The sequence below is a fragment of the Oncorhynchus keta genome, chromosome 8 (genome assembly GCF_023373465.1).
Source record: "Oncorhynchus keta strain PuntledgeMale-10-30-2019 chromosome 8, Oket_V2, whole genome shotgun sequence".
Classification (NCBI taxonomy): domain Eukaryota; kingdom Metazoa; phylum Chordata; class Actinopteri; order Salmoniformes; family Salmonidae; genus Oncorhynchus; species Oncorhynchus keta.
In genome coordinates this window covers 13,913,477-13,926,108 of record NC_068428.1, presented here as the reverse complement: position 1 = coordinate 13,926,108, position 12,632 = coordinate 13,913,477, and the positions used below count along the sequence as shown (strand labels likewise).

Sequence of the window (12,632 nt, the reverse complement as noted above, 5' to 3'; positions counted from 1 at the left end):
CCTGAGATCTAACATGACTGGGTTTTGTCTTGGCTGTATTTGCAGGTTAGGCCCTAAGATCTAACATGACTGGGTTTTGTCTTGGCTGTAGCTGCGGGTTAGGCCCTAAGATCTAACATGACTGGGTTTTATCTTGGCGAAAGCTGCAAGTTAGGCCCTTAAATCTAGCATGACTTGGCTAGGTCACTTGACTTAGTTCTGTACTGTGACTTGGCTGCAGCTTAGGCCCTTAACTCAAGCATGACTGTGCTGCGTTTTATCTTGGCTACAGGTCGGCATGTTTAAGATCCACCCTGAGATCCCAGATTCCATGTCCATGGAGGCCAAGGCCTTCATCCTCCGCTGCTTTGAGCCCGATCCCGACCAGAGGGCCACCGCCCTGCACCTGCTCACAGATGAGTTCCTCACCGTCACCAGCCGCAAGAAGAGGGGCAAGAGCAGCTTCACAGGTAGCTAGGACAACGCTTCAGTGAAGTAGTTAGTAGAATATAGATATATCTGAATAGATAGACAATTGCTTCTAGATATTTTGTTTTAGATACTTTTTGTCTGTTTATTTTTCTGCACAATCCATACTTATCATTGAATTAAAAAATATATATGTTTTTCTCCTCAGCTCTTACACCAGCAGGTTCAGGTGAGTTTATCTGAGCGTCTGTGCTTCATCCTCTTTAGAGTACACTGAGTCTGAGCCCAACGACATGAGGCTAACCCAATTATCCTGTTGACTACCCTACCCTGAAATGACACCCTCGCAGAAGTAGTACTGTAATATCATTTCCGTGTAGTGTCCTTAACAAGTTGTTCGCTCTGCTTTTCTTTGTGTAACTGTGCCGTCACCCGTCTCTGTGCCCTCCAGAGTACCTGCGCAGCATCTCCCTGCCAGTGCCTGTGGTGGTGGAGGACACCAGCAGCAGCAGTGAGTACGGCTCCGTCTCCCCTGAGAATGACCTCAACACCAACCCCTTCATCTTCAAGCCCAGCACCAAGTGTTACAGCGATCGGGACGTCAAGGGAACCCGCTCCCTGTTCCTCAGGTAACACAACACACAGTCAGCACCATACCGTATGTGTTTGGACAGTGAAGCTAACATTTTAAATTTGGCTCTTTACTCATTTCGGATTTGAGATCACAAAAACACACCTCTTAATCAATCTGACAATAAGCAGTGCTGGAAAAACCCAAATCTGGAGGAAACTTGTAAATATTGCTATACAATTTCACTGAGCCTGTTTTTTCCCCACACTCACTCACAAACACACTGACACAGACATACTTTTATTTCTTATTTTTTTACTTATCTATTTTTTTACTTAACACGCATTTTTCTTAAAACTGCATTGTTGGTTAAGGGCTTGTAAGTATTTCACTGTAAGGTCTGCTACACCTGTTGTATTCGGCGCATGTGACAAACAACATTTGATTTGATACACTCATCCACACACACCACAACTGCTGCTACCAGACTCTTGTTATTATTACTAAATACTGAACCATTTTAAACACTTGCCCCCCAATCCTCCCTTCCCCAAAACACATGTAAATATTGGACTATAAATTGTGCCTTCCTGCAAGTAAACATTTCGTTGGTATATCAACTTGAACTTTATTATTCTCCTATGTAAATATGTTCTAAAACAAATGCCACTGAAGTCTCTAATCTAACCTGTGTTCCCCACCAGTATCCCAGTGGAGAACTTTGAGGACCACAGTGCTCCTCCGTCTCCTGATGAAAAGGACACTGGGTTCTTCATGCTGAGGAAGGACAGCGAGAGAAGGGCCACTCTGCACCGCATTCTCACTGAGGACAGAGACAAGGTGGTGGCCAACCTCGTGGAGGCTCTCAAACAGGTCAGTTAGCATCTAGTCTGGTAGTGGACAGGGAAAGGTTTGGCCTGGTTCCAGTTAGTTTTTTCCCCTGGCGTGTCACTCGGCATGACAATGACCCTAGGAGTTGGCAAGACAGCACGAACAGATCTGAGAACAGGTTAGAAGCTGTCTCAGAGTAAAACAAACCTCTCATCATCTGCACTCCTCTCTCTACCTTCACCCCTTCTCATCATCCTCCTCTCCCCTGTGCGTGCAGGGTTCTGAGACATCCGACACCAAGTTGAGACATCAGCATATCTCCACCCTGGTGGTCAGTCTGGGGGACTTTGTGCGCATGGCGGACAGGAAGATCATAGCCAACACCCTCTCCCAGCTCAAACTGGAGCTAGACTTTGACAGCACGGCCATCAGCCAACTACAGGTGGTGCTATTCGGGTTCCAGGATGCAGTAAGTGCTCTTTCTTCACCTATTAGTAGGTCTCTCTATAAGCATTATAAATGGCCTATGATGATTCAAGAATCCCATTGTCTATTTATCCACTGTGAATGGCTTGGAATTAAAATAGTCCTTGAATAGACCAAAGGTTCTGGAGGCATTAAAGTATGATTTAAGGGGGTTTCTGTGAAACGTTCACAGCAGAATTATGTCGCCATGCTGCCATTGTTTGAACAAACAGATCAGACTATTGACTGTGAAACACTTTTGACCTTTAAGGGTAATTAAAGGGAAATATGTCCCCTTAATTACACATCGTGTAAAGGGGCTAATTCTGCCCTGTATCACAAATACAATTATGCAAATAGCCCTGTAGCAGGCTGTAAGATATGTGAGAGTTATTACATAACTCTGTCAATAATGAGCTCTGATGCCCCTTAGTGGATACTTATGAAACCAGCTCTGGTCTATAGGTTACACTGTCTGCAACAGATTATTATCAACGCACGACGCACACTTGTTTTTCACAGTTGGAATTTCCAGAATGCATGGCTTTTTATAAATAGCAGTCTCTCTTTTTTCTGGGAAATGCTTGTTCCATAGGCTAATTATAGGGGGATATCTCCGCTTACTAGGCAGCCACCACACGCAATGTAAACAGACACCCTCTGGGTTCAAGCCTGTTGTCCTTTCCACTAATTTGACCATGTAGAGGATGCATAGGTGCAGTATGTGTGTGGGTCAGCTGTTTATTAATGGTGTGTGTGTGTGTGTGTGTGTGTGTGTGTGTGTGTGTGTGTGTGTGTGTGTGTGTGTGTGTGTGTGTGTGTGTGTGTGTGTGTGTGTGTGTGTGTGTGTGTGTGTGTGTGTGTGTGTGTGTGTGTGTGTGTGTGTGTGTGTGTGTGTGTGTGTGTGTGTGTGTGTGTTTGTGGCCATTGCATCTCCAGGTAAACAAAGTACTACGAAACCACAACATCAAGCCCCACTGGATGTTCGCTCTGGACAATATCATCCGTAAAGCGGTGCAAACTGCCATCACCATTCTGGTGCCAGGTAATAGCAGTGACTCCAGCTGCAGAGTTTTAAATCAGTAATTATGTACCTAAGGGCCCAGGACACTGTTTGTTAACTAAAGATAGAAACATGACTTTGAACAGAGCCCCAATCTAATCACAATTTAAGGTTAATTTTGTAACTCCGGTTCTCTGAAAATATGAGTGAGACGTATCACAACTCTCGGAAGGACCAATCAAAAGCCCAGGCTCTATCGCAGCCGGCCACGACCGGGAGGTCCATGGGGCGACGCACAATTGGCCTAGCGTCGTCCGGGTTAGGGAGGGTTTGGCCGGTTAGGGATATCCTTTTCTCATCGCGCACTAGCGACTCCTGTGGTGGGCCGGGCGCAGTGCATGCTGACCAGGTCGCTAGGTGCACGGCGTTTCCTCCGGCACATTGGTGCGGCTGGCTTCCGGGTTGGATGCGCGCTGTGTTAAGAAGCAGTGCGACTTGGTTGGGTTGTGTTTCGGAGGACGGATGGCTCTTGACCTTCGTCTCTCCCGAGCCCGTACGGGAGTTGTAGCGATGAGACAAGACAGTAACTACTAACAATTGGATACCACGAAATTGGGGAGGAAAAAGGGTTTAAAAAAAAAAAAAAAGACAAAAGGGCATCTGTTGGAAATAGACATGTAGCGGCGAATGAGGTGAGCCCCTCACTTCCTTATAAGGAGCCACTCTCCTGCCCTCTGGTCATTCTCAAGCATACTTCTCTTCCTCTGTTTAATTTGATATGTCCCAAAAACAGTGCCCAAAAGGCAAACTCCTCAGTAGGAGAGGGCCCTATGAGAGAAGGGCATAACACCATTGAGCTCTCGTTCAATCCAAGTAGATGCGCAACGTCCGAAATGAAAAAAAACCCTGGGCAAACTGTGGGCGCAAACAGTGGTAGTGTTGGGGAAGCTACTCTGAAGATGTAGTTTACCAAGCTCCCAGTTACTTCACACTGGAAGAAGTTAAGCCTCGCTGAAGCTACCCTTAAGGAAAATATAGTTTGAAGTAGTTCACTACATACAAACTACTTTGTGAAAAATGATCATAAGTAAATCTGAAATGTCATACACTACAAACTGCATGAATAGATCGCTTTGGGGTCATATGTTAACGGAATGTGGATTTTAGCCTAATAAACACAAAACCGATGTTTCAAGTGAGAATTAGGCAGATCTGAAAGGAAATTATTGCCTACCGCCATATTTTATTTTCACAAAGAGTAGAGTTACACTACACTCTTAGAAAAAAAGCCTTCCAAAAGGGTTCTTCAGGCTATCCCCATAAGAGAACCCTTTTTGTTTCCATGTTAAAACTTTTTTGGTTTCCAATTAGAACTATTTTGGGTTCCATGAAGAACCCTCTGTGAAAATTATTCTACATGGAACCCAAAAGGGTTCTACCTGAAACCAAAAAAAGTTTATTCCTATGGGAACAGCCGAAGAACCCTTAACTTCGATAGCACCTACTGCAAAATGTAGTTCAATTACTAGTTCAACTCCATGTAGTTCACTGCTTCCCAACACGGTTTAGGGATGCTAAAGGCAGTAGTAAAGTGAAAGATGGAGCAATGTCACATCTCCACACTTCTCAACGGCTAGTAGCTGCTGTGAAAGTATCTTAAGCACAATAGGCACGTCCCAGGACTAGCTAAAGACTAGAGACTGGGTGAAAGTGACGTGCCCCCCTAGAAATAACATAACAGTTATGGATTACTGTCGGGGACTTGGCACACCGACAAAGCGGACCTTAAAAATGACAAAACCTTCTCTCCTTCCCAAAAATCCTGCAAGGAGCATAGGACCATGGAAAATGGAGTGTAGGAAGGAACAATCTGTTTAGTAATAGCACTTCTCCAATAAAAACGCAACAAGGTGGAGGCCCAATTTCCTTGCTCTATGTAGACGGAAAAGGGGTGGTAGGCAGCATAGGAGGAAAAGCATACGGCATAACCCTATTTTCTAGGGCTGTGACGATACCAGTATCACAATATTTTTTCTAATGGCAAAAATGTAAACACGAAGCAGACCAAACTCTTTAGCCCTTTAAAAATCCGCTGTATGTAAAATATTTTTGGGATGAGATGTATGAACCAAAGATCTACCACGGGGCCCGGGTTTGCGGGGCAGCATGTCACACTTCTGCCGCATGAACAACTCATCGGGTGTCACTGGGACATCCAGGAGGTCCACATTTACTTTGTCTGTTAAACTGGATTAGCTCAGCCAAAGTGCCCTTTCACCCACTACTGCTAGGCTCATGCTATAACCACAAGCTTGAATGGCACTACGGGAGGCACGGAGATTTAGGTCTGTAATCATACAGCTCTCCTCCAAAGCATCTGGCAATGGGTGTCCTGCTCCAGTTTCTTCCCCATCTCTTTCAGTAGCTCAACCTGATGAACCAACAATAGAGGTCACATTGAGAGCTCCGATTGCTTGGCCCGAGGTCTAGTAAGTTTTCTGAAAAATGGAGGCAGTAAAGAGCTGTGTCTTTCTAGGGAGTGAGGTGTCGGTGTCGTTGGTAACATGGCGCGAAGGGCTGAGGTGGGAAGCCAGTCATGGCTCCACATTGGGAGGGTTAACAAATCCGGATTCCACCATATGGTACATGTTGTGCATATCTAGGCTCGGAGTACTTCTAGCAAAAATCTTGCTAGTGAGGGTTTTGTGCCACAAGCTCTTAGCTTCCCTGAAGCAAGCTGGTACCGCGGGTAGCAGTTGTTTTACAGTGGCTGTATGAGATGGGTGTCTCTTCCAGTCGCATAGGTCCCTTGACGGCCCCCGAGCCCCTACGGGAGACGACCACTCGAGAGACGGCCACCAAACTCCAATGGAGTAGGGGGTGGCTTCACTGCTCTCAAGGCCGTCCGACCTGTGGGCCATAAAGGGCGGGCGAACCAGGTCGTCAGCCCCCCATCTCCTGAGCTATCTCGAGGATAACTGTGAGATAAATCCCATTGTCATCCTCGTCACCCCCTAGCTCGCTTTCCCCTGACACTACATCGTCAGACAGTGAGGTGAGGGAGTCGAGTCTATCCATGACCTCGCCCCAACTGGGCTAATTTACGGGGAGCTGTGCCTCAGCTTTCGCTGTTGGCTCCGAGGGGCTATCGAAATAGATGCTCATTTAAGCCTCCTCTGACCAGCCCTAGTCAGTAGTTTGCAGTCATCACAACACTCAGTTATCGAGCGCCTCTTGAGCATGTTCCTTTCCCAAGCAATTGATGCATTGAAGATGGTAAATCCTTCCTCACAATCATGGAACCGCAAGCGCAAAAACCTGGGAGTTCAAGTGCTAGGCTCTTCCTAGGATGGGATAGCAGTGGCCATTGTGAGGAACAAGGCTTGCTAGCAACGCCTGTTGAAAGAACAACAAGAAGCAGGCTTGGGCTAGCTAGATAGAAGCCTTGCTGCTGGTGGCTAGCAAAAGGTAGCTTGTGTAAATGGCATTTAAAGATAGCTAGTTAGAAGCCTTGTGGCTAATAACTAGTAATAATTAACTAGTAATAATTAGCTAGAAAGCAATGCTCTTCGCGAGGAAGAGAAGTGAGAATGACCATAGGGCGGGAAAGTGGCTCGTGATAAGGAAGTGAGGGGGCTCACCTTATTTGCCACTCTACCTGTCTGTCTCCAACAGACGCTTTTGATAGGTCCTTCCAAGAGTTGGTGTTCCTGGTGAATCCCAATAGTGATACATCAAAAGGAGAACAGAGATTTGCATTTAACATGAATATTGTATAAACTCTTCAGGTGCCATTATAACAATTGCATTTGAAAGATTATTGTAGTCAATGACTGATCTTTATTGAGGCTTGTGATGTTGCTGTCTTTGTTTCATGTTTCCTCTTTCAAAGTGCAGTTTAGCTGTTGCATATGTACTAGTTGTCATGCTATTGCTGTAACGGTGTAATGATGCATCACGTGTCCTTACCCAGAGCTGAGGCCCCACTTCAGCCTGGCCTCGGAGAGTGACCCGGCCGACCAGGATAATGTTGACGATGACGTTGAGCCTGAGGATTCCGCCGCTCACCAGAGCAGAGCCCCTCCCAACACTGCCCATGATGACACGGTCGCCACCTCCGGCGTGAGCACACTCAGTTCCACCGTTTCACACGAATCCAATAATGCCCAGCGCTCCGTCAGCATAGAACTAGGCAGGATGAAGCTGGAAACCAGCAGGTGGGTCGATGTGCGGTCATAACCATGACAACAACTGTCAGACACAAAAGCAGAGATTTATTCCAACAACCTTTTCTATTACCACCACATCTGTGATGAATTAGTAACAGATATTGCCTGTAGCTTCATATTGTTTCCTCACCAATGTGAATTCTGTTATGTAGAAAGGTCCCAACACAGAAGAGAAAATGTTTATTTTCATCATGGCTATCGGTGTGGCTGCAGTAGCCATGTCTAGTAGTATCGTGTTAACTCATTGAATGACCCTATGTCTCCCCCTCCCCTCCTCTCTCCCTGCTGTGTCTGTCCAGGCTAATGGAGCAGTTGCTAGAGAGGGAGGGAGAGTACCAGGCCATCCTTCAGCAGGTCCTGGACGAGAGGGAAGAGGGGATCAAATTACTGAGGATCTGCTCAGAGCCTATCTGTGAGCACATCTCAACATACACTACACAGCTCCCAACATACACTACACAGCACCCAACATACACTACACACCTCCCAACATCCACTACACACCTCCCAACATCCACTGCACATCTCCCAACATACACTGCACATCTCCCAACATCCACTGCACATCTCCCAACATACACTGCACATCTCCCAACATACACTGCACATCTCCCAACATACACTGCACATCTCCCAACATACACTGCACATCTCCCAACATACACTGCACATCTCCCAACATACACTGCACACCTCCCAAAATCCACTACACAGCACCCAACAAACACCACACACCTCCCGACATCCACTACACACCTCCCGACATCCACTGCACACCTCCCAACATCCACTGCACACCTCCCAACATCCACTGCACACCTCACAACATCCACTGCACACCTCACAACATCCACTGCACACCTCACAACATCCACTGCACACCTCCCAACATCCACTGCACACCTCCCAACATCCACTGCACACCTCCCAACATCCACTGCACATCTCCCAAAATCCACTACACACCTCCCAAAATCCACTACACACCTCCCAAAATCCACTACACACCTCCCGACATCCACTGCACACCTCCCAACATCCACTGCACACCTCCCAACATCCACTACACACCTCCCAACATCCACTGCACACCTCCCAACATCCACTGCACACCTCCCAACATCCACTGCACACCTCCCGACATCCACTACACACCTCCCGACATCCACTACACACCTCCCAACATCCACTACACACCTCCCAAAATCCACTACACACCTCCCAACATCCACTGCACACCTCCCGACATCCACTACACACCTCCCAACATCCACTGCACACCTCCCAACATCCACTACACACCTCCCAACATCCACTGCACACCTCCCGACATCCACTACACACCTCCCAAAATCCACTACACACCTCCCAACATCCACTACACACCTCCCAAAATCCACTACACACCTCCCAACATCCACTGCACACCTCCCAACATCCACTACACACCTCCCAAAATCCACTACACACCTCCCAACATCCACTACACACCTCCCAAAATCCACTACACACCTCCCAACATCCACTGCACACCTCCCAACATCCACTACACACCTCCCAACATCCACTACACATATTCCAACATCAGTGGTGTAAAGGACTTCAAGTTGAAGTCGAACGTTTACATACCACTCCACACATTTGTTGTTAACAAACTATAGTTTTGGCAAGTTGGTTAGGACATCTACTTTGTGCATGACACAAGTAATTTTTCCGACAATTGTTTACAGACAGATTATTTCACTTATAATTCACTGTATCACAATTCCAGTGGGTCAGAAGTTTACATACACATAGTTGATTGTGCCTTTAAACAGCTTGGAAAATTACTGAACATTATGTAATGGCTTTTCAAGCTTCTGATGGGCTAATTGACATAATTTGAGTCAATTGGAGGTGTACCTGTGGTGGTATTTCAAGGCCTACCTTCAAACTCAGTGCCTCTTTGCTTGACATCATGGGAAAATCAAAAGAAAACGGCCAGACCTCAGAAAAAAAATTGTTGACCTCCACAAATCTGGTTCATCTTTGGGAGCAATTTCCAAGTGCCTGAAGGTATCACGTTCATCTGTACAAACAATAGTACGCAAGTATAAACGCCATGGGACCAGGCAGCCGCCATACCGTTAAGGAAGGAGATGCGTTCTGTCTCCTAGACATGAACGTACTTTGGTGCAAAAAGTGCAAATCAATCCCAGAACAACAGCAAAGGACCTTGTGAAGATGCTGGAGGAAACCGGTACAAAAGTATCTATATCCACAGTAAAACAAGTCCTATATCGACATAACCTGAAAGGCCGCTCAGCAAGGAAGAAGCCACTGCTCCAAAACCAACATAAAAAAGGCAGACTACGGTTTGCAACTGCACATGGGGACAAAGAACATACTTTTTGGAGAAATGTCCTCTGTTCTGATGAAACAAAAATAGAACTGTTTGGCCATAATGACCATCGTTATGTTTGGAGGATAAAGGGGGAGGCTTGCAAGCCGAAGAACACCATCCTAACCGTGAATCACGGGGGTGGCAGCATCATGTTGTGTGGGTGCTTTGTTGCAGGAGGGACTCGTGCACTTCACAAAATAGATGGCATCATGAGGTAGGAAAATTATGTGGATATATTGTAGCAACATCTCAAGACATCAGTCTTGCTTGGTCGCAAATGAGTCTATCAAATGGACAATGACCCCAAGAATACTTCCAAAGTTGTGGCAAAATGGCTTAAGGACAACAAAGTCAAGGTATTGGAGTGGCCATCACAAAGCCCTGACCTCAATCCTATAGAACATTTGTGGGCAGAACGGAAAAAGCGTGTGCGAGTAAGGAGGCCTACTCAGTTACACTAGCTCTGTCAGGAGGAATGGGCCAAAATTCACCCAACTTATTGTGGGAAGCTTGTAGAAGGCTACCCAAAATGTTTGACCCAAGTTAAACAATTTAAAGGCAATGCTACCAAATACTAATTGAGTGTATGTAAACTTCTGATCCAATGGGAATGTGATGAAAGAAATAAAAGCTGAAAGAAATAATTATCTTTACTATTATTCTGACATTTCCCATTCTTAAAATAAAGTGGTGATCCTAACTGACCAAAGACAGGGCATTTTTACTAGGATTAAATGTCAGGAATTGTGAAAAACTGAGTTTAAATGTATTTGGCTAAGGTATATGTAAACTTCCGACTTCAACTGTAAGTGAAAATACTTTAAAGTACTACTTGAGTAGTTTTTGGGGGTATCTGTACTTTACTATTTATTTTTTTGACAACTTTATTACATCTTTATTTCACTACATTCCTAAAGAAAATGATGTACTTTTTACTCCATACATTTACCCTGACACCCAAAAGTACTAACAGGACAGGAAAATGGTCCAATTCACTCACTTATCAAGAGAACATTCATGGTCATCCCTACTCAAATCAAATCAACGTTTATTTGTCACGTGCGCCGAATACAACAGGTGTAGGTAGACCTTACAGTGAAAAGCTTACTTACAGGCTCTAACCAATAATGCAAAAAAAGGTATTAGGTGAACAATAAAAACAACAGTAAAAAGACAGTGAAAAATAACAGTAGCGAGGCTATATACAGACACCGGTTAGTCGGGCTCATTGAGGTAATATGTTCATGTAAATATGGCTAAAATGACTATGCATATATGATGAACAGAGAGTCGCAGTAGCGTAAAAGAGGAGTTCTGATCTGGCAGACTCATTAAACACAAATGCTTCGTGTAACGGCTGTTTCATGATATTTTAATAGAACTGAACACTGAATAACGAGAACGACCAAAACAGTTTTGTCTGGTGCAGACACAAAAACAGAAAACAACTACACACAAAACACAGGTGGGAAAAGGCTACCTAAGTATGGTTCTCAATCAGAGACAACGATCGATAGCTGCCTCTGATTGAGAACCTCACCCGGCCAAACACACAGAAATAGAAAACATAGAACACAAAACATAGAATGCCCAACCCAACTCACGCCCTGACCAAACCAAAATAGAGACATAAAAAGGATCTCTAAGGTCAGGGTGTGACACTTCATTTGTAAATGATGTCTTGAGTGTTGGAGTGTGCCTCTGGCTATCCATCAATAAAAAAAGAAAATTGTGCTGTCTGGTTTGCTTAATTTAAGGAATTTTAAATTAAGTATACTTTTACTTTTGATACTTAATTAGCAATTCCATTTAATTTTGATACTTAAATATACTTTAAACCAAATACTTTCAGTATTTTACTGGGTGACTTTCACTTAAGTCATTTCCCAATTTTTTTTACCCCTGTTTACCCCTTTTTCGTGGTACACAATTGGTAGTTATAGTCTTGTCTCATCGCTGCAACTCCCGTACGGACTCAGGAAGGTCGAGAGCCGTGCGTCCTCCAAAACACAACCCAACCAAGCCGCACTGCTTCTTGACACAATGCCCACTTAACCCGGAAGCCATCCGCACCAATGTGTCGGAGGAAACACTGTACACCTGGCGACCGTGTCAGCGTGCACTGCGCCCGGCCCACAGGAGAGGCTCGTGCGCGATGGGACAAGGACATTCCTGCTGGCCAAACCCTCCCCTAACCCGGACGACGCTGGGCCAATTGTGCACCACCCCATGGGTCTCCCAGACATGGCCGGCTTTTTTTTTTTCCATTAGTCCTTTTAAAGGACTAATGGAAATATTCGTACAACAGATGCATCAGGAAATAGACCATGCATATTCTTTGCAATGTCTAATATGATTAGTTATATGGATGATACATGGTTGTTGTTAAAGGAGCAATCTGCAGTAGAAACAATAAAAAAGTGACATCCCCACAACTGTTTTGGTTAAAGGCTGGAGAAATGTAACCACTCTCAAATTCATAGACAGAGCTATGGATGCAAGGACTGATCATCCAAGAAATATAAATATTATAGTTTAACCATGTTTTGAGGCTATACAGTGTTTGTTTACATTCAATTTGTTTACAAACATTGGAGTGAAACAACCTTTTATTTTGGGTTATGATGGAGTATGACAGTTGAACTAAGCTTATGAGGCATTTGTAAGTTAAGATGAAATGGGTACATATCATTCATTTTACATTTCGAAATGTATGTAGCAACTGCAGATTGCCCCTTTTAA

General features: G+C 44.9%; 1 protein-coding gene across 2 annotated transcripts in view; it reads left to right on the top strand.

The window, feature by feature from the left end:
• The window catches only part of LOC118386825 (mitogen-activated protein kinase kinase kinase 5-like), a 64,035-nt gene that overhangs the window by 48,346 nt on the left and 3,057 nt on the right, over positions 1-12,632 (top strand). For both annotated transcript variants that reach the window (XM_035774700.2, XM_052523503.1), the window contains 8 exons: positions 272-449; positions 617-637; positions 860-1,037; positions 1,684-1,852; positions 2,088-2,279; positions 3,215-3,320; positions 7,252-7,495; positions 7,807-7,919. In XM_035774700.2, the coding sequence (XP_035630593.2) occupies positions 272-449; positions 617-637; positions 860-1,037; positions 1,684-1,852; positions 2,088-2,279; positions 3,215-3,320; positions 7,252-7,495; positions 7,807-7,919 (1,201 nt within the window). The remainder of the gene's footprint in view (positions 1-271; positions 450-616; positions 638-859; positions 1,038-1,683; positions 1,853-2,087; positions 2,280-3,214; positions 3,321-7,251; positions 7,496-7,806; positions 7,920-12,632) is intronic.